Source organism: Apodemus sylvaticus, chromosome 4 (assembly GCF_947179515.1).
Source record: "Apodemus sylvaticus chromosome 4, mApoSyl1.1, whole genome shotgun sequence".
NCBI classification, from domain to species: Eukaryota; Metazoa; Chordata; class Mammalia; order Rodentia; family Muridae; genus Apodemus; species Apodemus sylvaticus.
Genome location: NC_067475.1, coordinates 57943638 through 57963181, shown reverse-complemented (window position 1 = coordinate 57963181; position 19544 = coordinate 57943638). Strand labels below are relative to the sequence as shown.

General features: G+C 44.6%; 2 protein-coding genes across 3 annotated transcripts; one reads left to right on the top strand and one right to left on the bottom strand.

The window, feature by feature from the left end:
- The first annotated feature begins 453 nt into the window (after positions 1–453).
- Positions 454–11678, top strand: Tmigd3 (transmembrane and immunoglobulin domain containing 3). Its single transcript, XM_052179550.1, is given in 7 exon segments — positions 454–549; positions 2406–2747; positions 4165–4231; positions 5262–5362; positions 5834–5902; positions 11552–11595; positions 11597–11678. Coding segments are annotated over 7 exon segments (702 nt in total). The 5' UTR covers positions 454–509; the 3' UTR covers positions 11636–11678.
- C4H1orf162 (chromosome 4 C1orf162 homolog) lies at positions 8175–16112 on the bottom strand. Of its 2 annotated transcripts, XM_052179549.1 has the most exons (7): positions 15974–16112; positions 15299–15397; positions 12440–12487; positions 11650–11707; positions 10977–11071; positions 10692–10741; positions 8175–10411 (listed from the first exon to the last, which is right to left on the bottom strand). In XM_052179549.1, exons 3-7 carry the CDS (start codon positions 12474–12476, stop codon positions 10253–10255), a joined length of 399 nt encoding a protein of 132 aa, XP_052035509.1. In that variant the 5' UTR covers positions 12477–12487; positions 15299–15397; positions 15974–16112; the 3' UTR covers positions 8175–10252. The 2 variants fall into 2 exon arrangements, with proteins under 2 accessions (XP_052035509.1, XP_052035507.1); XM_052179547.1 differs by lacking the exon at positions 15299–15397 and having other exon boundaries at positions 15974–16111.
- Between the last annotated feature and the right edge of the window lie 3432 nt (positions 16113–19544).

Genomic DNA, 19544 nt, shown 5'->3' with positions numbered 1-19544 from the left:
GTCTTCACTGCAGTTTAGAACTCAAGTTACTTAAGGATTTCTTTGCTGGGATTCCTCCCATCTAAATTGGAACTGGACCTCTAAGAATGATGGGAGTGGGTGAGCAAGAGGCACAATCCCCTTTAACACATGGCAAAAGAGGGAGGGTACGGTTGCCCATATGAACATATGCCGGTGATGGTTTGACTTCTGAGTCTAGACCATGTGTATGTCACGTGGGTTTAATCAAGGAGGAGGTTGATTCTCTTGCTGCTTTGGGAGCTCAGATTTTCACAGTTGCTGAAAAGATAACATTTTGTTCATGAGTGATATCCCTCTGACGAGTTCCCCTTGCGGCAGACACAACCTAAATGACTCTGCAGAACAACCTTGCTCAGAATAACTGATGGTTCTCTCTTTAAGTAGGATGAAACCACTCCAACTCAATCATGTTTTTTCCTCACACAGATCGGGGGTTCCTGAGGCCCCCCCTCTTATTATTCCAGCCGCAGGCTCCCTTCCTTCTCAGCATGGAGCTCTTTCTTCTGCTCTCCTTGGCTCTCTTCTCCGGTAAGATGTTGGTGAGGAACACTTCTGCCCTCTAAGCCACAACCTTCTGATGCAGCTAGAGCCCCCTGTCTACTTAAAGGCCCTGCTTGGAGCAGCAGTTTAAAGCATGTCAGCAGTTGGAGGGAGAATAAGAAGTGAATAACAGGTCCTATTAAGAGGTCCTAGGTTCTTACCTCTGATAAGGGAGCTGTGAGGGACTTGAAAACCTTCACTAAAATTAGGGCTTTGCAGTGTTTTTTTTTTTTTTCAGTGTCCCCAAATCTCGCCCTCCCTCCTTTCTTCCCTCACGTGCTTGCGCAGATATAGGCAGACATTCTTATCTGCTTTCTGCCTAAGACTGACACGAAAGACAGCAGTCAGAAACTGGAGTTGTCCCAAGTAGTAGTGCTTCCTTTAGACTACTGCAGATCTTCGTGGGTTAGCACCCTTGCCTATGAACTGAGGGTCACAAGATCTTCTCACCTGGTTGTGAGGAGAAGAAACCGACACTTAGGGTATAAATTTGATTTGTAGTAATGTGTTACCTCCTGTAAGCAGCCTCTTGGTGGTGGTAGGGTAGGATTCCCCCAGCATTCCCTTGGAAGGCTGAGAGTGATGGCCTCTGTTGTCTTCTCTCTTGTCTTTTATCAGGTATTTTCCAAGCTGTAGTGAAGCTGGACGTTGCACGCATTACTTCCCCATTACAAAATATCCTGACATGATAAAGATGCACACACTGAGGCTGGGCAGTGGTGGCACATACTTTAATCACAGAACTCAGGAGGCCAGCCTGGTCTAAAGAGCAAGTTCCAGGATAGGCAGGATTACATAGAGAGATCCTATCTTGAAAACAAAACCAAAACCAACCAACCAACCAACCAACCAACCAACCAAACAAACAAACACTGGTCTTGTATGGCCAGTTTTCGGGTCCTAAAATCACGAATCCCTTTGTTCTCAGTTCTCTGCAGCCAGAACAAGCCTTCTAACCTTTCACTTCCTTTTAGTGACTGCCACGATAAGGTAGGAAGTTAGGGGCAAAGCTAAGGAGCACAGCAAACCTCAGGCTCTTCAAGGATCCTTAGGTTCATTTTTTCACACATTCTCAGGCTCAGAGGACTTTCCCAAGGGTTTCTGGGAGCTAAGCTACTACATTCATGGAGGTCTGCCTTTTTCCCTTAGTCAATTTTCTCTGTAAACATCCACATAGAACCATCCAGAGATGTGCTTGATTAATCTAGGCATCTCTAAATCTAATCAAACTGACATCAAGATTAACTATCACAAATAAAGAAGAAAATCCCCAAATAAAGGTTTCTTCAGAGATGGTGTCAATCTGGAGATTCTTTCTGGCTTGCAGATGGCTGTCTTCTTGTGACTTCACATGGTTTTGCCCAACAAGAATCTAAATAAGGACACTAGCCATATTGGAGTAAGAAGTACGCTAATGGGGGCTGAAGAGATGACTCAGCAGGTAGCTCACACTGTAACATCAGTTCCAGGAGATGTCCTTTTCTGACATCTGGGTGGTGGGCAGATATGGTGCACTTATATACATGCAGGAAAAGAACACATATAAACATCAAATATAACAAAGTTTTTAAAAAGTTTGAGAGCTACCCCAAAGATATAATTGTTTCTTAAAGGTCTTGTTTCCAAGTGAAGTCATAACACATTTTGTATAGGGATTAGGGTTCAACATATGAATAACACAACTTTTAACCCATAATTCTCATCATTTATAAATGAACAAAATCCAAATTCCAGTTAACTGTCTTCCAGAGCCCTGGAGAGATTTGGTATGTTTTCAAGAATAATGAACACCGTGTGTGTGTGTGTGTGTGTGTGTGTGTGTGTGTGTGCTTATTTGTTCACAGATGCCATGGTGATGGATGAAAAGGTGAAGTCAGGTGTTGAGCTGGACACAGCTTCTGCAATCTGTAACTATGACGCCCACTACAAGGACCACACCAAGTACTGGTGCCGCGGCTATTTCAGGGACTCGTGCAACGTTATTGCCTTCACCCCTAATAGCACCAACCGTGTGGCCCTGAAGGACACAGGAAACCAACTCATCGTCACTGTATCCTGCCTGGTCAAGGAGGACACAGGCTGGTACTGGTGTGGTATCCAGCGGGACTTTGCCAGAGATGACATGGATTTTACACAGCTGATTGTGACTGACAACAGAGAAGACCGGGTCAATGACTTTTCACCTGGTAAAGAGAGTAGCAAGGGATCTGTGAAGGGTAATAGATGTTTGCTGAGGTAGTAAAACCTCACTAAAGGATTTGGGTCTAGTGGTGTACACCTTTAATCCCAATACTTGGAAGGCAGTGGCAGGTGAATCTCTGGGTGTTCGAGGCCAGCATGGTCTACATAAGTGAGTCCCAAGCTATCCAGAGCTATAAAGTGAGACCTTGTATCAAACCAAAACCAAAACCAAATAAAACACAAAACAAACGATAAAAAAAAATCTCACTGAAGGAAGTGGCTGGCTACTACTCAAGCTCCTCTTGCATTTGAGGTAACCTGCTATCTTGATCTCACTAAATACGATGGAGCTGGGGGTTTCGGTAGAAGTTTTAGGAAAGAAGAGTGTATAAGTGCCAGATATGCTTTTAACTTCTTTTCCTCACAGTATCTTGGCTTGCAGACCTTGGAAGAGGCTAGAAGGTCTTGTAGACCTGAAATCTTTGTGCTGATGGTCAAGGCTTTGAGGCCTTAAAAGCTCAGCCTTGCATGTCTAGAACCTTAGAAGTGGCTCCTTTAGAAGTGAGTGAGGCTGCAAAAAGAGACTCTGTTTTCTTGTAACTGTGTAGCTTAAAGAATTGAATAATTAATATAAATTAAATATTGTGGTCAAACTTGCCAGCACCCACTTTTACTAAGGTGAAATGTAGTTAACACTTGGAGGCTACTGGGAAAGACTGGAACCAGAGGGCCAAGTCTTTGTAAGTCAAATGACTGTGACTTTTAGCTGGAGGATCTCCCAATGCTCATAGGTGCCTTCTCTGGAGGCTAGAAAATTCTCTAGCATCTGTAATCCCCCGTCTTTCAGGCAGAGAACTGTGGAAGACATGATCATCTGTTCTCTCATTGTTCTATTTTGAGAAGCAGTAGGTTTTCCTGTCACTGTCTGGATCCCAGTGGCAGTAGGAAAACGCACAGGAAGGACTCGAGAGAAGCTGCATACCCACCCCACCTCTCCAGTTCCTGTGCTGGGAAGAGTCTTACTCACATTTAATCTACCAGTAACTGATTCAGCAAGTGACCCACTGAGGGGGTGACACCCACATTGACTGTGTTTCCGCCTTGTGTGTGTTTGCTTTTAATAACATTTCTTGAGGTTTAGGCTCAGGAAGAGAGGAGTCTTATCAAAACCCGCTCCTTTAAAGAAACACAGAGGAGGCTACGTTGGGTATCAATTGCAGTGTGGGTTGGATTTCAGCCCGTACTTCTTACTCCAGCGTTGTCCCCTGTCTACGGCATGTTTATGCAACCGTTAGTGCTATGACTGTTTTACACAAAAAGCCAAGAATGCACTTATTCTCTGGAGAGAAAAGGAAGACAGGTTGGAACCAAAGCAAGGAACCTCTAATAGGCTTTGCTATCAACAATTTCTTTCCGGTTCAGACCCTGCAGGCAACAGGACCCGGAGCTGTAGGGCTTCCAAAGCTGTCCAAAAGGCAGAGGGCTCCCGGTGAGTGGGGATCCAAGGAGATGGCTGGGTCGGGGTATGGATGGGGTGAACCACAATATAATGTAGTGACTGGGTTACAACTTCTACTTTGCAGCTGAAGTGTTTCACTGCCTAAATAATCTTCATGGCTTGGTTTCTTTAAAAAGGCTATTTTTGTTTGTTTGTTTGTTTGAAAGCAGCAGAAAGTAGCCTCTAGTTTGTTTATAAATATGGGACATCATCCTGGGGGGCGAGGGGGAGAGAGAGAGAGAAAGAGAGAGAGAGAGAGAGAGAGAGAGAGAGCTGTGTGTGTGCTTGTGTGTGTGTGTGTGTGTGTGTGTGTGTGTGTGTGTGTGTGTGTTTGTGTTTGTACTTTTGTGCCTAGTGCCTGTCGAGCCTAGAAAAGGGAGTTTGATCCTTTGGAACTGGAAGTAAAGATAGTTATAAGCTGTCATGTGGGTGCTAAGAACTGAACCCAGGTGCTCTAAGAGCAGCAAGTGCTCTTAACTTCTGAGTCATCTCTCTTTTGTTTAATTTTGAGACAGGATCTGAAAAGGTTTCTTCCAGCTTTTCTATGTCACTGGCCATTGTTGATGCCCCTGCTTCCTCCTCCTGAGCAAAGGCATTGCTGATGTGTGCTATCATATCCAGCTCATAAACACTCTACCAACTGAACTAGCTCCCCAGCTTGTAGTCCTTCTCTTTCCCTCTCCCTCTTTCTTCCTCCCCACTCTTTCTTTCTTGCTTTCCTTTTCTTTTTGCCACACCAGATGACACCCATTTACCATTCCTCAGTTTATTCTCCCCTGTTCAGAGGAATGGCTGAAGACTGTGGTTTTCTACTCCTTGTCCTCATTTAACTTCTGGGGAAGGGCTCACTGGCCCAGCTTGGTCAAATGCCCATCAGATCCAAGGAATGTGTTCCAAATAACAGGGTCACTCTTCCAGGATGTAGTTGTCAGGAGCTACCAGGGCCAGGATGGGACTGGTGTGAGAAGAAACCAAAAGGTTTCCTTCCAAGGGACCTGATATCCGATGTGGTTTCTTCTAGAATGTCCATTCTGATCATTTGTATACTGATTACCAGTTTGGGGATCATCTTTATAATCAGTCATTTGTCTAGAGGAAGGCGAAGCCAAAGAAGCAGAGGAGGTAAGTAGTCTGGAGGCGGGGCCATCTGCAGTTCAAGGAGTATCTTTCACATGAATGAATGTGACCCTACTCTTAGTGCCCAGTCACTTAGGTACCAAGGCAGCTGGTCAGCCCACAGGCTGAGGTCGATGTGTTATGAGAGGTGGTGGAAGAAGCATGGTAGCCTTAAGTAGAGGTAGATGCAGACTGGGAAGAAGGAAGACACTGTGTGTAGGCTCCCTATCTGTAGGGCTACTTGCCTCCTCAACACACGAGCTTTGGACAGTAGCCTGATATTCTTACTGCCTGTTTGAACCATTTTATTCACCTGTAGGGATAGAGTCAAGGCTCTTGTTAAATGATGGAGCTGCTATAACTGCCCCCAACTGGGCCAGAAAGTGTGGAAAGGTCTTCTTGCCAAGGGGTCTGTGAGGGACACGTGGGCCCAGGAACTCCGCCCTTAGCTTTGTGTCTCTGTTTTCCCTGGGATAGTTACTGGCAAAGGCATCAATAGAAATCCTCAAGCAAGCCAAGCTCCACCTGTGGTCTCCATACCCTTGGTAAGTTCCATCCTTAATTCTTCAGCCCTGCATCCTCGGCCCCAGCAGAACCCTGTCTTTACCTCTCCCCTTCCATGGAGAGAGGACGGTGACTGTTTGTCTTTGCCTGGGACACAGGCAGGCCCTACCATCTGGAAAGTTCTCTAGGTCACCATGTGGTTAGTTCACCATTCTGCTAAGCTTGGAAGCATTTGCAGAATTTAAAGAACACTGAAAGATTACCACAAGCACCCATGTTTAGCCAAGGCAATGCTGTTCGCTTTTGTCTTTTTATGATCAGAAACTGTGCAAACGCTTTGGACGATGAAGAGGCTATAGGTATAATTACAAAATGGATTCCACTCTCTCTGGATTTGGAAACACAGCAAAACATTTCAGAAAAATAATAATCAAGACAAAACAAACAAACAAACAAACACGACAAAACAGAAACCCACCACCATCACCAAATCCCAGTAGCATCCCAATGATGGAAGACCTATTAAAGACACACAATGGGCCAGTGCCTGGAGGACCGGGGAGGAGTAGAGATGTAAAGATAAGGCTACAAGGTCTCAGGCTACTCCTGTGAGATTTGATCTCATGCAGACTTAGATCAAGCTCTATAAGAAGGTAAAGGAAAGGCTCCCACAGTGACCTTGCCTTTTTGCCTTCTAGAAGCTTAGGGATCAGTGGAGGTGAGGGGTATACAGAAAGCAGTGGACTTCAGGACTTGTCTGGTTCTATCCCCTGTAGGCTACAATTGTAGTTTATATTTCTGTCAGAAACTTACCATTGATTCTTTAAGATATAACCCTGGGTAACATTTCTCTTTTCCAAGCTAGCATTTTCTTTATGTTAACACTCTGTTCTTATACTCTTCTGAGTTTTCTATCCATCCATCCACCCATGACCCACCTACCCCATTCATGCAGCCTTGTTTTGCAAACTAGAAACATGCTAGTTGCTGAGGCTTCAAAGACAAACAAAATAGATAGCATCTGTCTCCACGGAGTACATGAGGTAGAAGGGGAAAACAGCTGAGTGGCTGTGGTGCTCCCAGAAGCACCAGAGTGACACCAGACAGAGCAAGACTCTGTCTCGTACATAAGCAAGAAAGTGGTGTGGTCGGGTGAAGGGGTACAAGCAATCACACACAAGCACACATGTAAGCTTGTCAACTGGAATAAGCAAAGGAGGTGGTGCTGTAAATGATGGGACAATAGAATCCAATGCTGTTCTCTTTAGCAAGGAGCCAGCAACCTGTTTTAGCCTTGGCCTGTTCCCTCATCCTTGGACAAACAGGAGCCTGAACTAAAGCCCCTTCTAGTTTTGCTATTCTTGGTCCCTGAAGTCCCGATACATTTATACCATCAAAATTCAGTGAGACGGGAGCAAACCCTAGGTATCAAGCTTTTGTACAGCTGACTGAAAGTCTCACAGGGATGACATCACACTCCAGACCTGAAAACAAACACTGGTGGTTTCAGGGCCAGTAAGATGGCTCAGTAGAGGTGCCTGCCACCAATCCTGTTGACCTGAGTTTAATCCCCAGTACTCTGATGTCAGAGAGACCAAGTTGTCCTCTGATTTCCGCATGCATGCTATGGAACACACACCACAGCACTTGTGTATCTTCCAACACACACACACACACACACACACACACACACACACACACACACACACACACACACACACACACACACAGATTATCTTGTTCCTAGGAAGCCTGGGAGTGCCGGGAGTGGTTCTTTCAGCCTTCCCTGTCTTTGGCCATCTAGAAGCTTTGGGGATGCTTAGGTTTGCTTGAACAAATTCCAGAGCATGAGAATGTAGTCTTCAATTTAGAAAAGAGGAAAATAGGCTCAGAAAAGTGGCTTTTTGTTAAGAAACACTCAGACCAGAGCCCTTAACTCAGTTTTTCTTTTCTGTGTTCCAACAAAGTAGGCAACGATTTGAAGTTCTTTCCACATGTTCTGACTCAAGGAAATGGCTCGAACGGAACAAGTGTGACTGAAGATTTCTTTCATTTAGCTCCTAAATAAAGTGATGTCAATACAGTAGAATCACCATGACAACTGGTCTGCATCTCAGAGACTGATTCTGACCTTTCAGGATTTCTAGAGGACTCTGTAACCTTGCAGCAATCTTTTGTGGCAAATGGCGGTGGTGAGGCTCAGAAGAGCTTTGACTGACCACGCCAAGCAAGGCTGCCATTGAATTATTTCTCCAAACCTCAGCTCTCATGCATTAGATTAGCTACAGTGAAGAAGAGGTTACAGAATCTGGGACAAAGTGAAATGACTTATTTATTTTATTTATCAGCCAATAAATATCTGAATATTGTTGACAAAAGCCCCCCCAGGTATGACTGACTTCTCCTAGGCTGTCATTGATGGAAAAGTAGTCATTGAAATGTGTTCCTAAAAAGCATAATATTTCAATGCATTTCCGAGTTGGCATCAAATGTTTTATCCCAAAATAGAAGATCTATGGAGTTTGTTGTTCTCCTATTCTCTTGGTGAAAAGACTCTGGACCCCAAAGCACATCCACAATGGGAAACTGTCACCAGAGTTAGTGGGTGCTGCTTTTGACCAGTGAGCAACCAAGGAAAGACAGGTGACAAGTGTTTTCCAATCAGGAAGCACAAGGCAAGAATGAGGCATCATCTGTGGGAGCAAGCAGGATTACCACTACCGCACGTGTTCCCCGGCAAGCTGGCCATCTCCCCATGTGACATCCTCCTGCTTCATCACTGCCTTTGCTGCCCTCCTAAGAACCGTGCTACCCTGTGGAGGAAGTGCACATTCATGTGTATGCTTGGACACGTAGAGGCTGGAGGATGACCTCAGATGTCATTCCTCAGGAGCTGCCCACGTTGTATGAGACTGGCCTCTCTTATTGGCCTGGAGCTGGCTAAGCTAGGCCAGCTGAACCATGCAAGCCAGGGCTCCTCCTGTCTCCACCTCCCCAGCACTATGATTACAGTCGTGTGCCCTGTGCCCCACATTTTCCCATGGGTCCTGGGGATAGAAGTCGGGTTCTTGTTTGAAAAGTCTTTGATGAGCATAGTTCAGGTTCTGCCCTGACTCTTTTCTATAGAGAGGGAACTCCAAGCCCTTCAGCAGTCTAAAGGAAAGGGCAAGGGTCTAGATGTCATACTTGCATGCTTCCTTGTAGTCTTTCTTCTTCTCTGAGTCACAATCCATCCCCTCCCCCAAGCATTCCCCCTCTGTTCCTGACCAGTTTCAGTCTTGCCCAGTGGTCATGTATTGAATTTAAACATAGTCATCTTACCAGGGACTTTATTCTTGGAGAACACTGGATGTTTCCCAGCATCTAATAATTGCTAATAATTCTTCAGCTAGGGGTAGGACTGTGTGCCCAACTCATCTCTCCATGCTTGTGCTTGCACAAATCTTGATGCTGTCATAATAGCTATGAGTTTGTATGTATGTATGTACGTATGTATGCATACATGTATGCATGTATTATTTGTGTGTGTGTCTGAGTGTGTGCTTATGTACCAGGTTATGCACACACACCAGAGTAAATGTGAAAGTCTGAAGACAGCTTTCAGAGGTCAGTTCTCACCTTCCACCATGTGAGTCCCAGAATTAAACTCAGATTTTCAGGTTTGATAGCAAATGTCCTTATCTACCTCATCAGCCCTCAGGTTTATTTTATAAATATTTTCTTCTTGCTTAGTCTTACATTTTAGAGTAAGCTTGCCTAATTAGAAAGAATCTTGCCTTTTTTTGTTGGGCAGTCTATATGATTGTCCATTTGTTTGGGGGAATAAATGAACGTGTCTAATCTCTATTCTTGCCTCTCAACCAAGGTTGTCAGACACATCTCTAATGCCATACAAAGGAGATAGAAACCTGCGTTTTTGTAGTGTTTTATACTATCTGGTATTTGTGTTGGCTTGGAATTCTGGTCTTGATTTCTGGAGATGATGAAGAGACAGGATGATGACTAAGAAGGGGCCAACCTTGGAAGAAGGCCTGCCATCACTTGAAAATCTTCAACTGATCATTAGGGTGGGCTCTCCCTGGTTATTGTCAGTGCATTTGTCTTGAACTCTCCCCCCCCCCTTTGGAAAGGTTTAGGGGCGTTGTCCCTCAAGGGGCTGCCACCACCAGTCAGAGAGAAAGCATCAGCCACCTTTCCTCTGTCGGGGAATGTCACTAACCACTGGTCCTTATGACTGATGGCAACTGTGCTAGATCAAGCCTAAACCACACCAACTGCAGCTTTACATAGACTGTGACTCCCAAGTTTGTGGAAAACAACAAAAGTAAACATACAAAACAAAACCAGAAAGCAACATGTCGAAGGAGCTGAGCTGAGGTCCTGCATCCTGCCTCACCGGAGAGGCAGATCTGCATCTGTCACTTTAATCTGAGAATAGACGGTGGCATCCAAGCCTGAGGAGTGGTTTCTAGTCAAGTCATTGCTGTTTTCTTCTGAGGGCTTGAAAGTCATGCTGGCATATGTGAGTGACTCCTTTGATACAGATGACAGCTTTTGAAGAGAAAAAGGAGAAACAAGTGAATTTAATTTGAAGCAAAAGGTTCCTCTTTAAAAGTGACCCAGAAACTTTGAAAAGTAAGGACCCAAAGAGAGCAGAAGGACTCATAAAAGAACTACTTTTCCAGAGTCCAGAAAGTGATGCCAATATTCCAGTCCGCAATGCAGGATAGAGAGGAGACAGAATAAACCAACTCCCCATAAATAATTTGGTATATCACCTTCATCACACACAATCCCCCTCTTGTGCCCCTAAAAAAACGCATGGTCTTACTTTGGTGGGAGGCTCTGAGTGAGGGTCCTGGGTCTGGGCAATGGAGTAACCTGCAGCAGGCACAAGGAAGAAGAGGGTTGTCCTTTCTCTATGGGGTCTGGAGGAGTGGGGAGCTTCTCACTTTGGGTGAAGGTTAGTGGCTAGAGGTGAGGGTGTGTGTGTGGAGAGCAGCAAGGAGGAGCGGGGAAGGGCCTCGAGGTGGATCTGCAAGGAGGGTGGGCCCAGCAGACCTTCCCTCTTCTCCCCAGAGCTCACTGTTCTCACACTGCTCTAGAGACCACTCACGTTTTCTGCAGCTCTTGATGATGAGGAAGAAAAGGGCCACAAGGAGTAGTGTCAGCAGAACCCCGGCAAAAAAGGCCAAGATGATGTGTTCCTTTCTGTTTCAGCAGAAACAAAAGGGAGTGGTGACCTGCTGGCAGAGGGCCTGGGCAGCCCTTCCAGAAAGCCAGGCTTAACTTTCTTTTTTTTTTTAATTAGGTATATTCTTTATTTACTTTTCAAATGTTGTCCCCTTTCCTGGTTTCCCCCTCCCCTGAAAATTCCATAAGCAATCTCCCCTTCCCCAATCAAGCACCCCCCCACACACACACATAATCATGAGACTTTCTCCCAATCCCCTCCTCAACACTCCACACCCCAGCACTGTGTGAAGAGTGAGTGAGGACCTCTCAAATCTTAGGCAACATTGAGTTTATACTGCTTCTAACCCAGTACTTGAGAAGCTGAGGCAGGCAGTTTAGAGCCCAGCCTGGGCTACATTGTGAGACATTCTCAATTCCACTTGCCTGCCAACATAACTATATTCCTAAGATCAAATACTGAGTTTTCACTGTTCCTGACCCCTTCTCCCACTCATTTTGTCCTTCCCAAGGCCCCAAGACAAAATGGTCAACAACAACAACAAAACCCAATGGACTGGAAATGCCACAAGGACTGGATAAATGTGTTCCTTTACTTGGGGTTGAAGGAATAGGGTGTAGAGCTGGTCACTGGGGCTGCCGTGGAGGATGTGCCTGCAGAGAACACGGAAGGTATCAGTTTCAGGGGATCAATATTTCTGCCCTACTCCTGCCATCCCTCTAGGATAAGCCCTACCCACGGGAACTTGCAAGCTACGGCTACGGCTCTGCAGAGGGGATAACTGGGCAAGTGAACCCAAGACTTTTTGCATACCGGGTCAAGCCCTCTACAACTGAGCTACATGCCGTCTGAGTGAGACCTTTAAAACGAGAAGTAGAGCTGTACTAGAGCTGTACTTGAAATGGTTTACAAAATAAAGGGGGCAGAAGTATAGTGGGACACCCTGGGGAGATACGGTTCTGACTTCAGCAGGTGCTTCCCTAGGTTCTCGTGACTGTCAGTGTGTATGAGTGTGCGTGTGCGTGTGCGTGTGCATGTGTGCGCGCACATGTGTGTTTGTGTGTGTGTGTGTGTGAGAAAGAGAGAGAGAGAGTGTGTGTGTGTGTGTGTGTGTGTTTTCCAGTGTCTAACCCACGGGGAGAGGAACAAGAAGAAATGTGAACTAGATTTTCATAAACTACCAGCTGATCTACTCAGTTTGGAGGCCAGGTCAGGTCTTTCGGATTCCTTTTTCCTATTCCTTGGAGGTCACTGGCCCGTGCACTTGAATTCTTCCAGCTCAGAAACACTAGCCAACACTGTTCCCCATGGGGCTTCCAACACAACTCCTCCTTTTACTAAGTCACTGTAAGCACCCAGGGAGATGGTTTCTGTCCCACACTCACTGATTCTGCTTTTAGGTGTGGAGGTAGTAGATCCCATGCTGTCTTCTCCTGAGAATAAAACAGGTATTTTTTTAGCTCGGTCTGGAGGCTGGGCATGGCAGTGCATTCAGTGGGGGGTAGTTGAGAATGGAGCTCTAATCCCTCTATGGAGCTGCAGTGATGTGTCGTGGACATATTCAATGACCAGAGGAGTTACATTGGAACCCTTTAGCTTTTAGAGATAATCAGCTGCTGGGTGTGGTCACAAGTGTCTCTAATCCCAAACACGTGGGAAGTGGAAGCCAGTGGGCCAGAAGTTCAAGGTCAACTTCAACTATGTAATAAATTCCAAGTTAGCCTCTGTTACATAAGACCCTATTGCAAACAAAACAAACAAAAACAAGGGGCTAAAGAGATGAGTCGGTGGTTAGCAGCACTTGGTGCTTTTCGAGAGGGTCAGGGTTCAGTCCCCAGCACCTACATGACAATTCACAGCTATCTGTAAACCCAGTTCCAGGGTATCTGATACCATCTTCTCTCCGGCACCAGTACTGTATGCACATATATTCAGGTATAAAAACACTCAGGCACATTGGTAAAATAAAATAAAAAACCCCTACTTGCTATTAGGTGACACAAGGCCCAGTCTCTTTCCCCCCCTCCCCCTCACTCACCGATTCAATCACTCAAAAACAGCAAAGCAAAGACCTTGGGGGCCAGCAACACAGTACAACAGTGTGGCTTTGGCACATCTGGCGACTCTTCTGTTGTAACATATGGTGCTTCGTTAAAGTAACATCTTTGAGATATGTGGTGGCTCTAAAGACATGTATGCATGCCACTGAGCAGGTATTATTGAAATGAATGCAAAAAGGAGGGGAGAGATGGCTCAGTGGTTCAGAGTACTTGCTGCTCTTCCAGAGGACCCAGGTATGATTCCCAGCCTTCTCCCCTCCCCCCAGAGCTGCTCACAACCACCTGTTAACTCTGATACCGTTTTCTGGTCTCTTTGGGCATCAGACAAGCATGTGGTGCTCAGATTGCATCCAGGCAAACCACAAAACGGTAAAGCATCTAAGGCGGGGAAGTAGAATCATCTGGACCCCTAGCACACGTGGCTGGCTGTGTGGGCTCCACTCAGCCCCGCACCACGTGCTTTACTAAAGCTGCCTGCAACTCTGCTTTCCATACAAGGCCGGGCTTTTCCCCCGTTCAGCATTTTACGTTCACTCTAGCGTACTTCTAAAACCCTTGTAGAACATTTTTAGCGGTGACAGGCCTTTCTGAGTGGCAGCCTCCTCACCGTGTTTGTGGGAGTACTTTGTAAGATGCTGTGCCGATGTTAAAGAGCTACAAGAGCCTCAACCCCTGCGCAGCACAGGTCGTGTGTTTCCTTAGACAATGCCATACCTGGGGAGTTTATTTCAGAAAGCAGCACAGGAGAGGACTGGCTTCAAAACTAAGATAAAGCAGAGTAATCCATCCCATCGATATACCGTGCTCAAAGCTATTCAACACATAGGACTGTTTATTTCTGGAAGTTCTCTATAGTTTCAAATAACAGTTGGCCAGAAAGAACTGAAACTGGCAAGCAGACCCGTGTGAAAGCAAACCACCCAGTTGAGACTGACCGGACTGACTTTCTTCTTCTTTTAAAAAAAAGATTTATTATTTATTTTATGTGCACCAGTGTTTTGTCTGTATGCATGCCTGTGTGAGGGTGTTAGATCCTCTCGAACCGGAGTTACAGAGAGTCGTGAGCTGCCATGTAGGTGCTGGGAATTGAACCTGGGTCCTCTGGAGGAGCAGCCAGTGCTCCTAAGCACTGAGCCACCTCTCAAACCCTGACACTGGACCCTTAATCAGTTCCATGCTTATACAAATGTTTTCCAATGTTTTAAATAACTAGACAGGCACTTTTATGTATAAAATTTCAGCTACAACCCTGGTTACTTTTTGGTGACCACAACTTTAATTCATATTTAGGCAAACCCATAATTTTTTTTTTAAAAAATGGGGCTCTATACATCCTCTGAATCTTAAGGCAATTTACCATAAATGGAAAAATACCATAAATGGCTCTCATGTTTTAACCAGTCAGCTTTTATAAGTGAATATGTCTATCTTTAGATATGGGGGCAGACTTCAAGAAGGATTCCTGTCCCTAAGGGTCATAAAACAATAGCAAGGCAACATTATACTGTAGCTCACCATTCAGCAATTTTGTATCGGTCACTGTCAGATCAAAAGGAAAGTGCTGACAAAAAAGTTGATGGGAAGTCTGAACCGTGAGAACGGGAAGACCACAGTCCATGCACAATGAGCAGGGGTAACAATTTTTTTTTTATCACTCTTTGGTTCCTTTTGAAATTCATGTTGGCCATGTGAGGTGGTACAAGCTTTAATCCCAGAACCTGGGAGGCATAGGCAAGTGATGGATTTGAGATCAGCCTGGTCTATATAGTGAATTCTAGGCCAGGCAAGTCACATGAATAGGGAGAACCTGTCTAAAATAAAATAAAATAGTCAATGGTATCCATTGTAGAACACCATAAAATATTAGCATATTTTATTGTATTTTACTATAGTATACATTTTATGTTCTATAAAATGTAAAGTATTGAAATGTATTCTTCCCGAGGAGTGTGAATTTCCACTAGACCTTACTTTTAGAGCTACTGATAACCTCTGTTTTTGCAGGCATGGTTCTATATGAAGAAGCAACCCAAGGAACTATCACATAAAAAATCCTATATGAAGAAGCAACCCAAGGAACTATCACATAAAAAATCCTAGGCCACCCTACTGTGACAGACTAAGTCATATGACACTACCACTGAGAAACAAATCCAGGTGACAAAACCCAACAAACATATTTACCTTCAGAAACAATCTAGCCAGGTGTGGTGGCACTCACTGGAGAGGCTGAGGCAGGAGAATTGCCATGAGCAAGTCTAGCCTGGATTACACAGGATCTGTCTAAAAAATTTCAAAGGGAGCCTGGTTTACATCTTTAATCTCACAAATTGGCAGAGGCAGGCAGATCTCTTTAAAAGTAAGGAGAGCCTGAGTTCCAGGTAAGTCAGACCCCGTCTAAACAAAACAAAACCAACCAAAATAAGGGCAAGCGATATGGCTCAGCAGGTAAAGGCACATGACCCACAACTCTGGAAACCTGAGTGGGAAACCCGAGTTTCCTAGATCCCATGCAAAGGTGGAAGAAAAGAACTGACTTGAAAGTTGTTTTTGATATGTACACACACACACACACACACACACACACACACACACTCACATACACACACACTTTTTAATCCCCAAAAGAATAACAATAATCCAAGCATTTGACAGATGCAGAGTTGAGCCAGAAACAATGCTGTTTGCAGTTCGAGCTGGCACGAGACTCAGACTCCACACTGTGAGACCTGTGCTGCACTGCCATTCCAATGTAATCCTCCCCGACCCAAATAAAAAAAACCATCAGAAGCCACTAAACAGATAATTTAAATGTCCTTTGATGAGCAATTATTTAGTCCGGATTAGAAGGGCCTTTACCTTTCCAGAAAACTCCAGTCCTAAGAAGCAGCTGTGAGACTAAGCGTTTGACTTTTCTGTTCCTAGTCTTGGTTTTCAGAAATGATGAAACAAAGTTTACTCCCACTGCCACTGTTACCCTCAAGCTGTGTTGCAAAGATATGTTTAACCTCCAAGGCAGACTTCCTCTTTGAGGCCAATGACATTTTTTTCCCTTCCCTTGTTTCCTTCTCTTTAGATTGGCTCTCTTCTCCCAGAGACTAGGCTGCTTTCCACCTACTGTGGATGATAGTGCCTTTCTGATCCTCCTGCCTCCACCTCCTGAATGCTGGGATCACAGCCTGAACCACCATGCCTGGTTTGTTTGGTGCCGGGATTAAACCCAGATCTTCATGAAAGCTAGGCAAGCACTCTACCGACAGCCATAGCCCCACCCTGTGCCACAGTTCTAAAGATCCTGTAAGCCACAAGGGTTGATTGTATACATTTCACACATGGATGCCAGAAGACGGGAAAAGTTCATCTCTAGGGAAGAGTTCCTGATTTAACCCCTCCAGCATGACCTCACCACCATCAGCAAGGACTTTATAATTCCATCGGGCCCGATTAAGGAGATGACGCTGAAAAATGAAGAGTTGTGTTAACAATGGGAACTCAAATGTGTTCAGAGCATTGAAATACCTTTGGAGGGAACAAGATTTATTTTTATTTATAAGCATTTATTAGTAAAATAATATCAGGCAGATGCCATAACCCACCCAAGGATTGGTGGATGGGAGTAGGTAGTGGATTTGGGATCTTGACATGGCGTTGGAGTGGGCACTGGTAGGAGAAACAAAGAGTAAACACAGATGGGCCGGGGCCAGAGGATGGGAGGTCTTCACATTGAAGCCTGTATGCAGTCATTAGGTTTCATTGAAGATGAGACTACACTCACATAAATCTATATGGTATGCATCACTCACTAGGTACGGCGTCCAGACACAATCAAGAGAGTTGGATGTGGTGTTAAATCTATGACTCTCCTCAGGAGGCTGAGACAGGGGGATTTCCAAGCTTGAGGGCCTGCACTATATAACCAGACCTTTTTGGAGAGGAAATGGGGGTGGGGGGTAGATTTGAGAAACATGATCTGAACAAGGTTACCACCAGTATAGACAGAATACTATTCCAGAGTAAACTTTCTAAGTAGGAGTACAGTCTAACATCGTGGCCAAAGCTTCAGTGTTATAAGCTGTTTTATCATTTTCAAGTCCTGTACACTGCTGTATAAGATATATGTTCTATGCTTTGCAGTGGGTTTATTTACCCTGACATCATTGCAAACATGTAAGTAATGCTGACGTATGACATTACCGTAGCCAATGTTGATGGACGAAAGGAATTTTTCAGCCTCACTAAAATCTAATATATGTAATGTATGTGAACTAATGTTGGCCATCCTGTGTTATGTGATTGCATTTAACAACATTTATAAATAGACGCTTTGCCTGCATAGATGTCTGTGTATCGCATGCATACCTAGTGAAGAGCCCCTGGAACTGAAGCTATGAATGGTAGGGGGAGGGGCTGATACTAAAATCTGTTTCCCTAATTGTTTCTTGATTATGTCAATAACGATGGTAGAAGCTAATTGCTAGGTGAAGAGAAAAAGGCGTGATTTCTGGGTCCCAGGAGGAAGAGAAATGGACGCAGGGAGGATTGCAGATTCAGACCAGGCTGTGGAGTGGATAGGAAGTGGCAGACATGTAGGTCTCTCAGGGCATCTATATTGTGTAGCCTCTGCCCTGGGCAGAGGCCAAGGAGGATGAAAAAGACTACTGTTAAGATTAGGATAGGAAATTCTTTGCCCAACCATTGAATTATCAGGTCAGTTTTAAATAATGAAAGTCCCTAGTGTTTTACTTCCTCAGAGTTACAGGGGGCAGGAGAAGAGAGTGGGCAGCCAGGGGCAGAGAGCCAGTACCACTTGAACAGCAACTCCCAGTTTTTGGGAAGGGCAGTTGTTGGCAAAGGGGCGGGAATGTCAGCTGGCAGCTTGAGGAGCTGAATGAGATGGTGACATGGTAGTAGCTGTTCTTGGAGCATAGCTGGGAGCTTAGGAAGAGCTCCCAAGAATGGGAAAGTGCGTTTTTAAAATTCCATGCAGCAAGGGACAGTTGTGGACCACCATATGGGTGTTGGGAATGGACTGATAGTTGTGAGTTGCAATATGGGTACTGAGGATTAAACCTGCATCTCCAGGAAGAGTAGTTAGTGTTTTCAACTGCTGAGACATTTCTGCAGCTCAAGAGTTTTAAAATGTGTGCTTATTGAGAGTTCCATACATACGTTCAATGTATTTTTGATCACCTCTTTTATCTCTAACCCACCCCTTCTCAACTTCATATCCTTTTTTCTTAATCTATCTAGTCTAATTTGTGTTCGATTCCCATGGGCATGGGGCGGTCTACTGGAGCAAAGTTAAACATACTAGGAGCTATGCTCTTAAAGATAACTGATTTTCCTTCCCCAGAATATATTAGCTATCAATGGCTCCTCAGCTAGGGGTGGGAGATTGCAATGGGAGATTTACATGGAAATTTTGATTGGGATACAGTATGAAAATAAGTTTTAGGGAAGGTCATATCATGTCATAGAAAAGCTGTGGAAGCAGAGACAAAGAAGCTGGGGGTGATGGTGACATTCTGTGCTTCCTTTAGTAAGGATGCAGGCAAAGAGAACAGCAGACAGCCATATTATAGGATTGAAGGACATGGTATTAAAACACAGGATGAGTCAAAAGTCATTCAAACTACTGAATCACAGTTGCTAAGCATTATTTTTATTCACTTATTGACTTATTGAACATCAACTCAAGGTAATCTGCTACTCTTTTAAGTGGTTTAAATGTAAAATTTATTTTATATGTACCATGATATGTTAAGATCAAGGGACAGATTGTGGGATTGGTTCTCTCAACTTGTGGGTTCCAGGAATCAAACTCAGGTTATCAGGTTAGATAATGTGTACTTTTATTTGCTAGATCTCTCTGTGGCCCACAGCATGTGCTATTCTAAACTGAGGATATGAAACAGAGCAAAAATTGACTTTCACCTATCTTCGTGAAACTTTCCAAATGTAAGTTGTTAGCATATAGGAGGCAAATGATTCCATGTACTGTGATGGAGCAGTGTTCTTCACGTGTGTCCACAACACAGGGAAGCTTCTCAGAGGAGAACACAGATACTGACTGAAGTGAGAGTCAGCGTTATTCTGAGAATAGGAGGGAGGGAATGTTCAGATAACAGACCATTTGAAAACTGCTAGGAAGGAGAGCAGGAAGTTCAAAGGCTTCAGAATGAATGACTAAAGTTGAAGAAACAAGAAGAGGCAATCCCTTGGAACCTTAGTACAGTAAGAGAGATGGGTGTTATGAAAGTCACTAAAATTGAGGCAACAACAGATTGGAAAGTGCCTAGGCCAGAGTAGGCCAGTTAGAATCCCTGCCACTTGGAAACCCATTTGAGGGCAACAGGGGCAGAGAGATGAGATACAGAGATTTGAGAGGCATTCAGGAGAGCAGCAGCAGAAATGAGAATAAAAACATAGA